At 38.6% G+C, this 17,543-nt stretch overlaps 2 protein-coding genes across 2 annotated transcripts; both read left to right on the top strand.

The window, feature by feature from the left end:
* The first annotated feature begins 5,623 nt into the window (after nt 1–5,623).
* Nucleotides 5,624–6,553, top strand: LOC100347383 (olfactory receptor 5AK2-like). The gene has a single exon (XM_002709152.4). It carries the CDS (start codon nt 5,624–5,626, stop codon nt 6,551–6,553), a length of 930 nt encoding a protein of 309 aa, XP_002709198.3.
* Nucleotides 6,554–16,005: 9,452 nt separating this feature from the next.
* Nucleotides 16,006–16,947, top strand: LOC100356606 (olfactory receptor 5AK2-like). Its single transcript, XM_002708963.3, has one exon. The coding sequence runs from the start codon at nt 16,006–16,008 to the stop codon at nt 16,945–16,947; it is 942 nt and encodes a 313-aa protein (XP_002709009.2).
* Nucleotides 16,948–17,543: the final 596 nt, after the last annotated feature.

Below are 17,543 nucleotides of genomic sequence, written 5' to 3'. Positions count from 1 at the left end.
TTAATATGTGTGTTGCAATGGTATTCCATCAGGCTCTTAATTTGCATTTCTTTAATGATTTGGATATTTTTTCATGTGCTTGTTTGCCATCCATAGAGCTATCTTAGGGAAATGTCTACGTCTTTCACCAACATTTTAACTTGATTTTTTTTAATTTTGAGTTTGAAATTTATTTATATGTTCTAGGTATAAGACCTTTGTCAGGGCCAGCGCCGCGGCTCAATAGGCTAATCCTCCGCCTTGCAGCACAGGCACGCCGGGTTCTAGTCCCGGTTGGGGCACCAGATTCTGTCCCTGTTGCTCCTCTTCCAGGCCAGCTCTCTGCTATGGTCCGGGAGTGCAGTGAAGGATGCCCCAAGTGCTTGGGCCCTGCACCTGCATGGGAGACCAGGAGAAGCACCTGGCTCCTGGCTTCGGGTTAGCGCGGTGCGCTGGCCGCAGCGGACTGGCCGCAGCGGCCATTGGAGAGTGAACCAATGGTAAAGGAAGACCTTTCTCTCTGTCTCTCTCTCTCTCACTGTCCACTCTGCCTATTAAAAAAAAAAAAAAAAAAAAAAAAAAAAAAAAAAAAAAAAAAAAAAAAAAAAAACCTTTGTCAGATATTTTTTAAAATATTTTTAATATATTTTTCTCTAATGCCATTAATTTCTCTAAATCAGATCTTTAACCAGAGCACAAATTTAGAAATTTCTGAAGCATTGTGCCTCCAGGTATGAGGAGGCTTCAAAAAGTTCATGGGAAATGTGCATATGAAAAAGCTATGCTCCAATTTCAAAAATTTTTGCACAAAAATAAATATCTTTTAATTTATTTTTCCTTAAACTTTCTGAAGTACCTTGGTGTCCTGAGCATGTATAAAATATCTTTGTAGTTGGTTATTTTCTTTGTGGCATTCATTGAATTATGTAAATTTTATCACACAAGAAACAAAATAATTCATATTGAATCAACCCATCCCCAATGTACAGATTCTGTCTGTGGGTTGAGAATCGTGATGTTTGCCCCAATTTTCTTAGCTCTTTTTGTTAACTTTTTTAAAAATTTTTATTTAAGGTAAACAAATTTAATGTATTTCATATGTGCAGATTTAGGAACATAGTGAACTTTACACCCTACCCCCCTCCTACCCACGCTCCCATCATACCTCCTTGCTCTCTTATTTCTTCTCTTAATTTTTACAATGATCTACTTTCAGTTTACTTTATACTCATAAGATTAACCCTAAACTAAGCTCAATAAACAGTAAGAAGAAAAAATCACTGTTCCTCAACAGTAGAGGACAAGGGCTGAAAACAATTATCAAATCTCAAAAATGTCAATTTCACTCAAACATATTACATTTTTGGTACCTTATTGGTTACCACAGATCAAAGAAACGTATATTATTTGTCTTTTGGTGACTGGCTTATTTCACTAAGTTTAATAGTTTCCAGTTGCATTCATTTTGCTGCAAAAGACAGAGTTTCATTCTTTTGTGCTGTTGAGCAATGCTCCATAGTGTATATATGCCATAATTTCTTTACCCAGTCTTCAGCTGATGGACATCTGAGTTGATTCTATATCTTAGCTATTGTGAATTGAGCTGCAATAAACTTGAGAGTACAGATCACTCTTTCATTTCCTGATTTCTTTTTTTTTTGGGGGGGGGGGGGAATTCCCAGGAATGGGGTGGCTGTGTCATATGGTAGATCTATATTCAGATGTCTAAGGTATCTTCATACTGTGTTCCATAATTGCTGTACTAATTTACATTCCCACCAACAGACTATTAGGGTACCTTTTCCCCCAACATCCTCACCAGCATTTATTGTTTTCTGATTTTTGTATGAGAGCCATTCTAACTGGGGTGAGGTGAATGAAACATGTCTTCATAATATCATATCATCCATTTCCTTTGAATTCAGAATAATTAAAGGGAAATTGATAAAGCTTATGTCATTGTCCTATCAAGACACTAGTTTGAACACACCCTATCTATCATAGCTTCCTCTGATAAATGCTTTTACCCTCTGGGTGGACACCTCATTGAAAGGGCTCCATTTCTTCTATTTTATAACAAATTGACCTGAGAAAGAAACTTGGGGGAACTTAATACTTCTCAGTCCTTGTTAGAGGTTGAATTGAAACCAGTTGTTCCTTGTTCCATTACTAGAGCTACCCTGATAGGCTTGTTTCTAGATAGATTTGACATAATCAAGGGACCCCACATCAACAACAGTCATAGAGTGCCACGTCCCATCACTAAGGGTACATTCTTCCTGACCATCTGTTGAGCTCCTGGTACAAATAAGGGAGCACTTGACTCATGTGTCGGGTAGTGAGTTTCTTTTCCTCTTCTTTGGGCAATTTCATTCATTACACAGTATTTTAGATGCTAATGTATAAAATCACATGAAAAATAATATATTTAATCATGATATAATCCAATATTAAAATAAATCATATTTTAATCCCTTATGTATCCTTGAATCATTACTTTCAACTTATTCTCCATGAAAGTGGCGGTACTAAATATGTATATAACATTTGAGAGTTAATTTGTGCATTTCAAAAATGATCTTTCTTCCTTGTAGTTTCTGCTTCCCAGGAGGGGTCTTTTACCCTTTCTTTGTTCTTCAGGGTTCCGGTAAGCATTTTTTGCCCCTTCGTGTTGATAAGCCATGATTTCTGTTTTCTTTGGTATTCTACTGGCCTGTAAGTTATAACCAAAGGTTACAACCTGTCATTTGCTTCTTAGAAGGCTCCCAACCAATATCAATCTTTTAAAAATCCCCATCAGCCTTCTTATAGTATGCTTGCTAATATCAGTATCCTGAAGATTCTGCAGGATCAATTTAATTGATTTAAGCTTTCTCTATTGTTGGTCCAATATTTGTCTTCTTCCATTTGATAAATCAGTAATCACTCACCAGTATACTCTCCAGGAAGAAATTTGTACTGCTGTTATATCTTCATTTATTTATGCCTTTTAAAAAGAGCTCTCTGTTGTACAATTGCAATGATAGTTGTTTAAAATAGCAAAGTTGTAAAGAAAAAAAATCCCTAAATTTGAGTGATTATAACAATAGAAATGCTCAATCACATAAAATCCAGTGGAGGAAGGGCTGGGCCTTTTTATGTCATAGGTGGGCTAGGCCTGAGGGTGAGGGTAGGGGCCACCAGCAAAGGTGAATTCCTCCATACTTGTCTTTCATGTGGCCACCTGGCCTCCAAACCTGGGGAAGAAGGCAGGGGTGTGATGTCAGGACAACAGAGTGAGACCAAATGAAGATTCAGGGACAAGGAATAAATTCTATCATTTGTTCTATCAGCTAGTATTTGCAGACACTATTCTTGTTTATGTGATCCCTTTGGTTCTTAGTCCTATCATTATGATCAATTGTGAACAGGAATTGATCACTGGGACTAGTGAGATGGCATTGGTACATGCCACCTTGATGGGATTGAATTGGAATCCCCTGGTATGTTTCTAACTCTACCATTTGAGGTAAGTCGGCTTGAGCATGTCCCGAATTGCACATCTCTTCCCTCTCTTATTCCCACTCTTATATTTAACAGTGATCACTTTTCAGTTAAGTTTCAGCACTTAAGAAGAATTGTGTATTGATTACAGTATTCAACCAAAAGTATTAAGTAGAAAGAACAAAAAAAAAAATACTAAGAGGGATAACATATCAAGTTGCTCATCAACAGTCAGGGTGAGGGCTGATCAAGTCACTGTTTCTCATAGTGTTCATTTCACTTTAACAGGTTTCTTTTTTGGTGCTCAGTTAGTTGTCACCTATCAAAGAGAACAAGTGGTATTTGTCCCTTTGGGATTGGCTTATTTCACTCAGCATAATGTTTTCCAAATTCCTAACAGGGATCACTTTTCAGTTAAAATTTAAACACCTAAGAATAATTGTGTGTTAATTACAGAGTTCAACCAATGGTACTAGAACAAAAAAAAAATACTAAAATGGATAAAGTATTACATTGTACATCAACCGTCAGGACAAGAGCTGATCAAGTCACTGTTTCTCATAGTGTCCATTTCATTTCAAAAAGGGAGAGAATGATCCAACATGGGAAGTGAGATACACAGCAGACCCATAGAATGGCAGATGTCCTAAACAGCACTCTGGCCTCAGAATCAGCCCTTAAGGCATGCGGATCCATCTGAAAAGCCCATGAGAGTATTTCAGGCATGGAAAGCCAAGACACTCTGGGGAAAAAAAAAAAAAAACCTAAATGAAAGATCTCTGTGAGATCCCAGTGGAAAGAACGGGTCATCAAAGAAGGAGGTACCTTTCTCTGAAGGGAGGAAAGAACTTCCACTTTGACCATGGCCTTGTCTAAAAATTATCAGAGTCAGTGAACTCAGGGGGCTTCCATAGCCTTGGCAGCTCATGACAAGAGCCTATGGTGATTACTGATGCCATAAACAAGAGTGTCAATTTGTTAAGTCAACAACAGGAGTCACTGTGCACTTACTCCTCATGTAGGATCTTTGTCCTTAGTGTGCTGTACATTGAGATTTAATGCTATAACTAGTACTCAAACAGTATTTTTCACTTAATGTTTCTGTATGGGAGCAAACTGTTGAAATCTTAATGTATGCTAAACTGATCTTCTGTATATAAAGAGAAACGAAAATGAATCTTGATGTGATTGGAAGGGGAGAGGGAGTGGGAAAGGGGAGGGTTGCAGGTGGGAGGGACGTTATGGGGGGGAAGCCATAAGCTGTACTTTGGAAATTTATATTCATTAAATAAAAGTTTTAAAAAAATTCTATCATTTGGGCAATGAGCGAGATTGGCTGAGGCTTGTGTCTTTGCTCCATCAACACTTACAGGAAAAACTGTCTGATGTTGTGATATTGTGAAATATGAAAGTGCTATGTGTTCCCACTCCCTGGCATACAGCCTTGGTAATTCTAGGAATCTTGAGAGTGGTAAATGTCCTTTTGTTTGCTAATGATGGCTGGCAGCCCCTCCAGGCTTCCTCCTGTACAGGAATAAAAGGATTATCTGGCTTGAGAAGGGAATCCCATAGGTAGGGGTTTTATAACAATAGTAATAGAAACACATTATGAAGCCTTCAGACACATGGGGACTGTGAACACATCTCAGAACAGTCTTCTGGTTGACTAATTTGAAGACCTTGAAAAGGATAAAATGATTAAAATAATAAATGTTTGAGAAAAATATAGGTTTTAAAAATACAAAATCATATTTAAATATTGCCCTAAGGAATACTTCTTTATTATTAAGTAGGTACTTAAATACCAATTTAAATATTGCACAAAGGAATGCCTGTTTAACACAATGGAAAAGTACTCTAGATACATAAGCATCTATGTTTCATAGAATCTACTTCACACAATTGTGAAATATATTGATCTAGATTTCTTAGTAGCATACATTATCATTCTTCTGTGAAATTTCATTAACTTTAAAATGAATCCATGACTCTCATATAACTGTATTTATGGTGGTTTCCTTTTAAGGAAAAAAAAAAAAAAAAACAGAAAAAAAAATTTGGAAAGCAAAAAACTATTGTATTTGTCATGAAAATCCAACTAAAAAGAAACACTTAAAATGAATCTTTTTCTCTTAGCTCTTTTCCAGATTTTTTGGCAGTCATGACACAAGGAAATGGCACTGAAGTCACCGAATTCTGTCTTCTGGGATTTAGTGCCCAAAATGAGCTTCAGTTTGTCCTTTTCACCATATTCCTTGTGATCTATGTGACCTCCATGGTGGGTAACACTGGAATGATCCTACTCATCAAGATAGACTCCAGACTTCAAACACCCATGTACTTCTTCTTACAGCATTTGGCTTTTGTAGATATCTGTTACACCTCCGCTATCACTCCCAAGATGTTACAAAACTTCGTAGTAGAAAATAAAATTATATCATTTGGTGGCTGTGTAATGCAGTTATTGGTTTATGCAACATTTGCAACCAGTGAATGTTACCTCCTGGCTGCTATGGCAGTGGATCGCTATGTAGCCATCTGTAAGCCACTTCACTATCCAATAATCATGTCTCGAACAGTCTGCATCCACTTGGTAGCTGGTTCATATGTCATGGGCTCAATAAATTCCTCTGTACACACGGGTTTGACATTTTCATTGTCTTTCTGTAAGTCCAACAACATCAATCATTTTTTCTGTGATGTTCCCCCAATTCTCACCCTTTCTTGTTCCACCATTGCTATGAACATCATGCTGCTTGTTGTTTTTGTGGGATTCAATTTGATGTTCACTGTGCTGGTCGTCATCTTCTCCTACATATACATCATGGCCGCCATCCTAAAGATGTCTTCTAGTGCAGGGAAGAAAAAAGCCTTCTCCACCTGTGCCTCCCACCTGACAGCAGTCACCATTTTCTATGGGACTCTCTCTTACATGTATCTACAGCCTAATTCTAATAATGCCCAGGAGAATATGAAAGTGGCCTCCATATTTTATGGCATTGTGATTCCGATGTTGAACCCCTTGATATACAGCTTGAGGAATAAAGAGGTAAACGAAGCTTTAAAAATGATAAGGAAAAAATTATTTTAGATTGAAACCAAACTGTTAAAACTTAGCCTATCAATGTATCAAGTGGAGACATTTTACCACAAGTTACTACTTCCAAAACTGAAAACATGTTCAACTATTAAACCTGAGCTACCCCCTTTCAGTAGATAAAGTCTTAGAATGTGGGGGATATACCAAGAACCCCTTCTGAGACCCATTTTCTCTGGAATATAGTTTGAGAAACTATCGTACACTTCCCATGGAAAAGGGCTTTGTTGGGATTACTTAAAATATTAAGAAATATGTATAAACAGCATAAATATCTTAAACATTTTTAAATATGTTGTTAATGATTAAAATCTATATTTGTGTTAAAACCAATATTAAAATTATAATTTATTACTTTATACTCATTAAAATGTTTCCTAAATTGTCTATAATGCAGCCCCTCATGAATTCTGTTCAGAATATGGCATATATCAGAACTTAAAATCAATATAATGGTTTAAAAAACTCATAACTCAAGCTATTCTTTCCATCCAACATTTATGTATTTGTTGCATTCCTTGCTACTTGAAAATGCTTATTTCTGCCACTAGTGATCCTCTTTAATATCATTCCACTTCTTTCTTATCTCTTACCTCGGGAAAGGGAATGCCTACATTTTCCATTTATTACTCCAATAGAGAAAAACTACAAACAGATGGATCTAAAAGCCTAGCTATTGTTAATTCATTTACAAAAGACATACAATCATATCTGCTTATTGTTATTAAACTACAATAATTCAATAGGAATTTAAGTAGAGGCCAAGAGCATTTTGAGTCAAAAAGACAAACAATGTGAGGGCTTTGCACTGTAGTGCTACAGCAGGTTAAGCAAGAGCCTGGTGCCTGCATCCTATACGGTCACCAGTTCAAGTCCCAGTTGCTCCAGTTCCTATCCAGCTCCCTGATAATGGCCTGGGAAAGGAGTAGAAGATGGCCCAAGCAGTTGGGCCTCTGCACCCATGTGGGAGACCCAGAAGAAGCTCCTGGCCTCCTGACTTCACACTGGCCCAGCTCCAGCAGTTGCAGCCATTTGGGAAGTAAACCAGCAGATGGAAGATTCTCTCCCCCCCCCCCAACTCTGTCTTTCAAATAAATAAATAATTTTTTAAAAGTATTTGGTACATAGATTGTATGTCATATTATAATAATGTAGATGCAGGGTCAGGGTCGGCACTGTGGTGTAGTAGGCTAAGCTTCTGCCTGTGATGCCAGCGTCCCATATGGGCACTGGTCCGTGTCTCAGCAGCTCCTCCTCTGAACCAGCTCTCTGCTATGGCCTGGGAAAGGAGTACATGGCCCATGTGCTTGGGCCCCTGCACCCACATGGGAGACCCAGTAGAAGCTCCTGGCTCCTGGTTCCTGGCTTAGGATCAGCTCAGCTCCGGCCATTGTAGCCATGTTGGAAATGAACAATCGGGGTGGAAGACATTTTTCTCTGTCTCTCCCTCTCTCTGTAACTCTACCTCTCAAACAATAAATAAAATCCTTAAAAATTATGTAGATGCAATGAAGGAAAGAATTTGTAGTCATTTTTATAACCTATCACAGCGTACTAGAACAAACGCTTTTCAACTGACACCCTGATGAGGATATGATTCATTCATCCTACCATAGGTATAAATGTGGGAAACAATCAATCAGAATCTCTGTTAAGACAAGGGTCTTTCACGTTTTTGTTCATTATTATATCCTCAATACCTGTTGTCAAGAATTCATTAACTACTCATTAAACAGTTGCTGAATGAGTGAAAAAAAGAATAAACACAGCAAACTATAATGTGTCCACCAAATGAGGAGGTATACTAACCACACTGCAGTACAGTGAACTTCTCATATGGTAGCCTGTGTTTTCTAAGGATTATTGGGTCAAGTACCTGTTTCTAAAATGTTACAATGGAGACTCAAGTCCTCAAATGAAATTTGTTGTCACTGATTGCAAAGATTGCTACCTTATAAAAATATTGATCTAAACTCTGAAGGAAGATATATGGCAACACACATACACAGTTTGGGACAGGAATGACATGAAGAGGAGGATACCTACTGCTACAGTTTGGGTATGATTTGAGCGTGCCCCCCACCCCCCACCCCCCGCAAAGATTTCTGAATTGGTTGCTTGGTACTCAATGTGGCAGTGTCAAAAGGTGATGGGACCTTTAAAAGTTGGGACTTGGTGAAAGGTCCTTAGGTCATTAAACACATCACCCTCTGAAGGGAGTTAGGTAATTCTTATGGGACCCTGAGTTAGTTCTCCTGAGTCATTATAAAAGAGTGCCTCCCTCTTTCTGACTTCTTCATAGAATAGAAACTCACTCCAAAATAAGAAATGGGAATAAAGGGATGGTGGGTCCCATGTACATTCAAAACCTAAAAAGGTGAATTATACAAGGTTCTAAGTCTCAAGAATAATTCTTCTTGTCTGCATATACCCTCGAAGCCCACCGTGGCAGAAGTCCTACAAGGTTTGCAAAATCACACCTTCCATTCAGCAGGGCATTGTCTATGCTGTAGTTTTCTTCCTTAGCCCCAACCATGTTTCTGTTCTCTGCTGGGGCAGGGACCACACCTCCAAGGTCCTTCCTGGAAGTTCTACCCCCACAGCACCTCTGGGTATTGGTCCCACACTCTGAGGTTGAGATAGAAGCAAATTTGCCCCTTTTCTGGGCTCATGAATGTTGAGCTTGTGGTGGCAGTGGCAGCTTTGATGATATCTGAATTGCCTTCAGGGCTGTTCTTCCCTTCTCTTGAAGAATGCCTTGTGTTTTATCTGAATAGCTTCATGGTTCTGTCTGAAGGATCTAAGGAATATAATGTCTTTCATTTAGTCTTAAGTAGTAGAGTTTCTACTGGAATAAACCAATCTCTATTCCTGGTTTTTATTGAGATGGTTTTGTTGAGATGCTTATGTTCCTGGTTCACAGCCATGCTAATCTGTTTATCTACTAGGTCACTATGCCACACCCTGAGTAGTCTCTTCCTGTCCAAATGCTTTCTCATTTTTGCAGTATGCGTAGGCTGAAAATTTTCTAAATTTTTAAGTTCTGATTTGTTTTTGCTCAATTCCATCTTCATTTTTCTCTACTCACACTTTACTATAACCAGCTAAGATACCCCAAACCACACTCCTTCAACAGTTTGTTTAGAAATGTCAACTGAATATCTGTTTTTATCATTCAATGTTCCCACAAAGGCATTGAACATGAACACAACTCAGCCAAGTTCTTCACTTTACAACAAGCATTACCTTTTCTTCATTGGTCAATAACACTCATTTCCATCTAAGATCTCATCATGAGGGTTCATGTCATTCCATTCATGATTATTTACATTTTATATAAGAAGTCTGAGATCAGGGTTGCAGCATGGTCAGGTTCTGATGAGGGATCACTTCTTGGTTGCAGACTTCTGACTTCTCCTTATGTTGCCAGAGACAGCTGAATCAGAGGTACTTGTTTTTGTGTAAGGAAAGGATTTCAGATGTGAGACAGAGAATAGCACCGAGCAGACTAGCAAAGCTTAATGAAGAAAACACACCTGACAGGCCAGGTGGGAACTGAAAGCCCAACCTGCTTTAGACTGGAGTTTTTACAGGTGTGGGTATGGTTGGGCCCACACTTTCTCTCCCCCACCTCCCTCTTCTGGAATATTGCTGAGTAGAGGGCTTTCTGGTTGTGAACTTCCTCCCAGAACTTTATCAGCACCGTATTATTGAATCTAATATTCCTCCTGGCCCAGGGTAGGGAATATTTTCCTAGGCTGCCCATTGGGAGAAGGCTGGGACCCACCTAACAGGATTATAGAACCTGAGCAAGACTTTGAATGTGTAAATGTTGGGCTGCTTCCAAGGGGCGCTTCTACATTTCTTTCCTAATTCAACCGCATGCACACACACACACACACACAAATCCCACATTTTCTACAGCCCATCTCATAATGTAAGCTAATGTCTACCTTGCTACCTAAAAATTATATCCTCACAGAGCAGAGTTGAGAGGGAAAACAAGTTGTCTTATAATGGCACAAATTCCATTCACTGAGGGCTATTCATGACCTTATCTAATCCTGATTAGCTCCCAAAGACCCCACCTCCTAATATTATGCCATGGCAGTGGGGGAGAGAGAACAGGATTCCAACATATTAACTATGGGTGGGGCATAAACATAAATTGCCAATCATAAGAGTGGCTGTGGAGGCTTCCAAATTTGCAGCCATTGGTCTAACAGGATGGCCTTGTGGGCCTCTAACTTTTGCTTGGTGTCTGAAGTTCATCAGTCCTGTGGGAACCATTCTCCTCAAACTGTGCAGTTTGTTAGGCTTTTTGAAGGTGACCATTCCAGGCAGCAGAAAAAGGGAGCAGGAAGAAAGAAATATACAAGAAGCAAATGCAAGAATGAGTGAACCGCCTAGCTGCTTTGTACTCTGGGAAACTGGAACTCAGTCACACCAGTACTTAAATAACTATGCAGAGTGTCCCTTGGAATTGTCCCTCTGCAGGACAGGAGATTGAGACATTTATTCAGCTCTCCTCACACATTGGCTGAAGGCTTGCCAAAGATGTTAACACACCCACACATCTACGCTGACACCAACAAGTGGTCTTCCATGGCGTGAAAGATATTCCTGAGGCAGAGAAGCAGAGAGATGGTAGAGGAGATGGGCCACTTGTAGGCAGAGAATCTGTGTGCCATAGTTGCTCTGAAATTAAATAGCAGAGGAGATGTGGTGCAAGCATAAAGATTCCACTACTCTGTGTTACAGAGGTCAAGCCAATAAGATGTACTTAGAAACCTGCTGAGGGATTTATGGAAAGTTTTTGTTTTCTTGATCAAGGTTATTTATATATCTATATCTATATATATATATATATGTATATACATATACACATATGTGTGTGTGTGTAAATTATATAAATATATGGTAACCACTCTGCACTTATCTCTTTTTTTCTTCTTTGAAAGGTATTGTGATGTCTAGTATGTCTGAAGACTTAGACTGAGGCAACTGGCATATGGGAAAGACTAAGCAAATCACAAAATACTAGTCTTGACTTCCAAACTATTGTTGCAAATGGAAAACAAAGCCAAAGTGAGATGAGTTTCCTTTTAACAGTTGAACACATTCCTAACTGAGACATTAGTCTTGCTCTAAGGAACCTTGAATGTCAATTCACCCTCTTATGGTTGCTTGTTAATCAAAAGCAGATTTGCTGAACCAAGTTTTCTCTTTTCAGATCGATTGAAGATTTAATCCTAGAAATTTTAAAGTCAAACAGATTTGAAGTATCTTTTTCCATACATGGTTATAATGAAATATTCTGATGTTACAAAGTACAGCTGGAAGAAAGGATGTCCTATGTAGAGCTGATTTCAGAAATAAATATTTTTAAGAAATAAGGAATCAAGAGTAAATTTTTTCTTTAAATAAATAGATAATGAGTAATGTGTTAATTTAACATATGGTCACATAATAGTATAATAGTATCTCTTTTTCACAGTAGGGACAATATGCTCTTAAGTTATAATTTTCTTTTTTCAGGAAGCTATGTGTTTTACTGATTTTAGTAATAAGCATAATTAGCTAGTCTTACGCATGGACACATGAAAAGGTGCTCAAACTGCTTCATAACAAGAAAAAAATTAAATAATAACCAGGTAAAATAAGAAACAAAAATCCCTAATTACAGTAACACGAAAAAAAAATTGTCCTCTCTAGAAAGCTTAATATTTTGTCAGCATACAATAACTGGTGAGCATTGTTTTTTCAGTCCCACCACAGCCCATGAGACTTCAGATTCTCAAGAGGGTACTGTTGCAGCAGGCCCCAACTATAAACTCCCTGATGGGGAGAAACGCTCAGAGAGACCTTGGCTGACAATCAACCTGCACCAGTTGCACAAAGAGAATCTGAGATCAAATATGGCATAAGGAAAATGAAGCAAATGACATTTTCACCATCTTCTGTTTATCATGGCAGTGTGTGCAGGTAAGGCTGGGGCAAAGAGAGCCAAACACCCAAAATGTTCCACCCAAGACCAGAAGGAATAATTTCATTGCTAATGATGTAACAGAAGTGGAGTGAGGAATTTGAATCCAGCTGAGTGTTGCTCAGGAATGATATGAATGAACAGAAATTGAATGATTGATTGAACTAAATAATGAATATTATTTACCTTTAATGTATTTTTTACACATGTTATTATGACCAAGTGTTGACTGCACATTCAATATTAGCCCAGGGCTTGAGAGTTTACATAAATCAGCTCAACTGAACTTTACATTACTAGAAAGCTGGTTTTTAATTATTTTTCTTCCTCTTCCTCTTCCTCTTCCTTTCTAAAACAGTTAAGACTATCTTAAATTGGAAAAGGTAAAGATGTCTATTAGTTTAATGATTTCTCTCTCTCTTCACTCCAAAGGCCAAATATAACCATTACAATTTAGTATGTATCCCTCTTGAATTTTCCACAGTTAAAGAAAATGAGAGGCCGGCGCCGCGGCTCAATAGGCTAATCCTCCACCTAGCGGCGCTGGCACACCAGGTTCTAGTCCTGGTCGGGGCGCTGGATTCAGTCCCGGTTGCCCCTCTTCCAGGCTAGCTCTCTGCTGTGGCCAGGGAGTGCAGTGGAGGATGGCCCAAGTCCTTGGGCCCTGCACCCCATGGGAGATCAGGAGAAGTACCTGGCTCCTGCCATCGAATCAGCACGGTGCGCTGGCGCAGCGGCCATTGGAGGGTGAACCAACGGCAAAGGAAGACCTTTCTCTCTGTCTCTCTCACTGTCCACTCTGCCTGTCAAAAAAAAAAAAAATGAGAAAGAAAGTAAAAGTGAAAAAAACATTTTTAAACAGTCCACAACCTACATATTATTCCATAATATGCCTTGCTTGTTTTGCAAAATGACGTTTCTTTCCTAATATATAAGTGTATATGATATGCACATATATCTTCAACATTTAGATCTACTATAATCTATTTAACCCTGTTTGCGAACTTTTGCTATTATAATGTTGCAATGAAATCATTACCTTCACTTTCTTTTAAGTTCCAACTTGCTTTTGTCTTGTTTTTAATTTTTGATCCTATTCACAATTGCTATACAAAATACCCTGGAATCAATTTATCTATGTATGTGAAAGGGCTCTACAAGGAAACTTGTAAAGCACTAATGAAAGAACTTGAATCAGACACACAAAAAGGAAAGACCTCCCTGGTCTCATGGATTCCTTACCCTCTAAGTAATTCTCTGATCTCCTTTTCAAAGAGGAAGAAACTAAGGCTGAAGGGGTTTTTCCCTTCATCTTTCTGAATTGCTGGAACCAGAATTCAAGTCCATGTTGGCCTGTTTCCTTGCCACTGCACAATACTGAGTATAATCAAAGCTGCAGAAATGCTGGGACTCAACGGAGGTTAGCCATGTTCAAATACTCAGGTAATTGGCCATCTTATCTGTAGTACTCATTTGATGAGAAAATACTCTCTCTTCATAGATGAAATAAAGAATTCGGAGTGAACTTCCCATAACAGATGCTCCGTATGTGTGTATGTGTATGCCTCTCGTTTCTCTGTCTCTTGAAAAATGTACCCTATAATGTCAGATCATTTTATGTGAGTCACAATGCCTGAGTCGACGTGGTGAACTTCACTTCCCTATCCATATTCTAGTTTAAGTACACCCCCAGTCTACTCTAACTTCCTCTGACAAGTGCTTTTAACCACTGAACAGAAGCATCCTTGAAAGACCTGCATTTCTTCTATTCCTCAAGAAATTACAGAAGGAGGCAACTTACACAAACTTGCTGGCCCTTAGCCCTCACTAAATGCAGAATTGAAGAGCATGCCTTCTTGTTCCATTGTTACACAGTTATCCCATTCTGCCTATTGCTCCAGATTTTCAAAAGAAACAGAGAAATCCATAGTAGCAACAGACTTTATTTCCTATACTCCCAGCACTAAGGGCACATACCCACCTAAACCTGACCATTCCATCTCTGGAGCTGTATTCAGCTCTGGCTGGAATTACTGATATCTAATTAAAGGAACCACCATCGAACGTCTGTAACTTGTTTCTATTACCTGGTGCTTCATTTGAGATGTTTATCCATGTAGATATCGTGGCAACACTTTACTCATTCTTCCCTGATTTGTTTAATAGTATTTTTCCTATGATAAGCAATGCTTCTATGAACATTCTCACGTGTTTAATATATATTTGTAAATATACACATTCATACAAATACACATGGATGAACTTCAAAAAGTTCATAGAAATGAAATTAAAAGATGTTTGTTTTGTGCAAAAATTTCTTGAAATTTATGCATAATTTTTCCATAATACACATTTTCATGAACTTTATGAAGAGACTTTATACATTCTATGTACATAGGTGTTTTCTAGAATATGTGCCTATGCTGGAAATTCTGGACTGTGCAGACACATACTTAATTTTACAAACATGTCCAAGGTTATCTTCAATATGACTGTACTACTTTACCTTCCCACCACATAGATGAGATAAGAGGTAAGTATGGAAAGTGATATGAATTGGAATATTCTGATAACGTTGTTGCCTTGTACAAAAAAATCGGTCTGCCACAGATTGGAAAATTTAAAAAGAAAGATTCTTGATCATAGATACTTTGATAAATACCTTCATAGAGGAATGTACATGACCATGAGTCTGTGATTGAACAAGCAGAGTTCATAAGGAGGTGAAAGAGGTAAAATGAGAATATGGAACTAAGTAGTAGCAATATAAATATCTGGATATGTTAAGATTTTCAGATATAATAATTCATATTTAGACAAAGAGAAATAATACATATAATATAGTTTAAAAAGCATAACTAAATAAAAGTATTGTTTTATATGTTCCTTAATTGATACATTTATAAAATGAGAATACATCTAATGGTAATTTCTCCAAATTATAAATAATATTATCTTTTTTTAAAAAAAAGGTTTCTTTATTCTGAAAGTCAAAGCCACAGAGATAGAGGGAGAAACAGAAAGAGGGATATCCTCTATTCAATGATATACTCCCCAGATGGCCACAATAGCCAGAGCTGGGCCAGGCAGTCAGGGGCTAGGAGCCCCGTCTGGGTTTCCCACATAAATAGCAGGGACCCAAACACCCGGGCCATCCCCCGCTGCTTTCCCAGGCTACCAATGGGGAGCTGGATAGGAAGCAGAGCATCCATGATGTGAACCAGGGCCCACATGGGATGCCAGCATCACAACCTCTACCCTCCATATCACAATGCTGGCCCTAGATTATATTACCTTGAGTATTAATGCTTAACATGTAAAATCCAATTCAACCATGTCTAGGAAACCAAATATGGTACCGATTCTAAATCCAGAGTTAGAAAAGTCATAATGGTCTTACTTTTTTCTGATTTTGTTCCTTTGTAACTTTTCAGCTAATATTTAATCTTTGCTAACAACCATGGAACCAAAAAATGGCACTGAAGTGACTGAATTCATTCTCCTGGGATTTGTTGGTCAACACCGATTTTGGCTGATACTCTTCATAGTCTTTCTACTGATCTATTCAGCTACCTTACTAGGCAATGTTGGGATGATCCTACTCATCAAGACTGACTCTTCACTTCACACCCCTATGTATTTTTTCCTCCAACATTTGGCTTTTGTTGATCTTTGTTATGCCTCTGCTATCACTCCCAAGATGCTGCTGAATTTTGTATGCAAAAACAAATCCATCTCATTTACAGGATGTGTGGTACAATTACTGGTCTATGGGACTTTTGTAACCAGTGATTGCTACATCCTGGCTGCTATGGCAGTGGACCGTTATGTGGCCATTTGTAACCCACTTCACTACCCAGTTGTCATGTCTCGGAGGTTCTGCATTCAGCTGCTAGTTGGTTCATATGTCATGGGTTTCCTAAATGCTTCTGTAAACACAGGTTTCACTTTCTCATTGCCATTTTGCAAGTCCAATGCAATTAATCACTTTTTCTGTGATGTACCTCCAATTCTTGCCCTGTCATGCTCCAGCGTTGACTTCAACATCATGGTCCTGACAGTCTTTGTAGGGTTTAACTTGACATTCACCGTGTTGGTGGTCATGTTTTCCTATATGTATATTCTGTCCGCCATCCTGAGGATGTCTTCTGCTGCAGGGAGGAAAAAAGCCTTTTCCACATGTGCCTCCCATGTAACAGCAGTCACCATTTTCTATGGGACTCTTTCTTATATGTACGTAAATCATGGAACCAATAGGTCTCAAGAGCAAGAACAGGTGGCATCTGTGTTTTATGGTATTATGATTCCCATGTTAAATCCCCTCATCTACAGCCTAAGAAACCAAGATGTGCTAGAAGCCCTAAAACGGATAGGAAATAAGCACTTCTATTGTAAAATATGATTCTATAGGCCGGCACCACGGCTCACTAAGCTAATGCTCCGCCTGCGGCGTCGGTACTCTGGGTTCTAGTCCCTGTTGGGGCACTGGTTCTGTCTCGGTTGCTCTTCTTCCAGTTGAGCTCTCTGCTGTGGCCTGGGAGTGCAGTGGAGGATGGCCCAAGTGCTTGGGCCCATGCACCCACATGGGAGACCAGGAGGAAGCACCTGGCTCCTGGCTTTGGATTTCGTAGCTCCGGCCATAGTGGCCATTTTGGGGGGTGAACCAACGGAAAAAGGAAGACCTTTCTCTCTGTCTCTCTCTCACTGTCGAACTCTGCCTGTCAAAATATATATACATATATATATACATATATATATATAAAATTCTATATTATCATGATTCAATAAGAGAGCCAACAGGGCAAATGTTTGGGAGGTACAGAGGCTTCCCTTAATTATCAACAGAATCTGAAAGATACTAAAAACCTTCTCAACTTCTTGAATAAATCAGCTTCTCTTCATGTGTTTCTTAAGAAGAAAATATCTGAAAAGACATCTTTGATATTGCCTTTGTACTTTTTGACAAGGCATTTCTGAAATATCTGTCATTTAAAAGGT

Source organism: Oryctolagus cuniculus, chromosome 1, assembly GCF_964237555.1.
Source record: "Oryctolagus cuniculus chromosome 1, mOryCun1.1, whole genome shotgun sequence".
NCBI lineage: Eukaryota > Metazoa > Chordata > Mammalia > Lagomorpha > Leporidae > Oryctolagus > Oryctolagus cuniculus.
The sequence above is the reverse complement of the archived record's forward strand: the minus strand, read 5'-3'. Positions and strand labels throughout refer to the sequence as shown.

Excerpts from the sequence above, each read along its gene's own strand:
- LOC100347383 (XM_002709152.4), top strand. The coding sequence starts at position 5,624 with ATGACACAAGGAAATGGCACTGAAGTCACCGAATTCTGTCTTCTGGGA.
- LOC100356606 (XM_002708963.3), top strand. The coding sequence starts at position 16,006 with ATGGAACCAAAAAATGGCACTGAAGTGACTGAATTCATTCTCCTGGGA.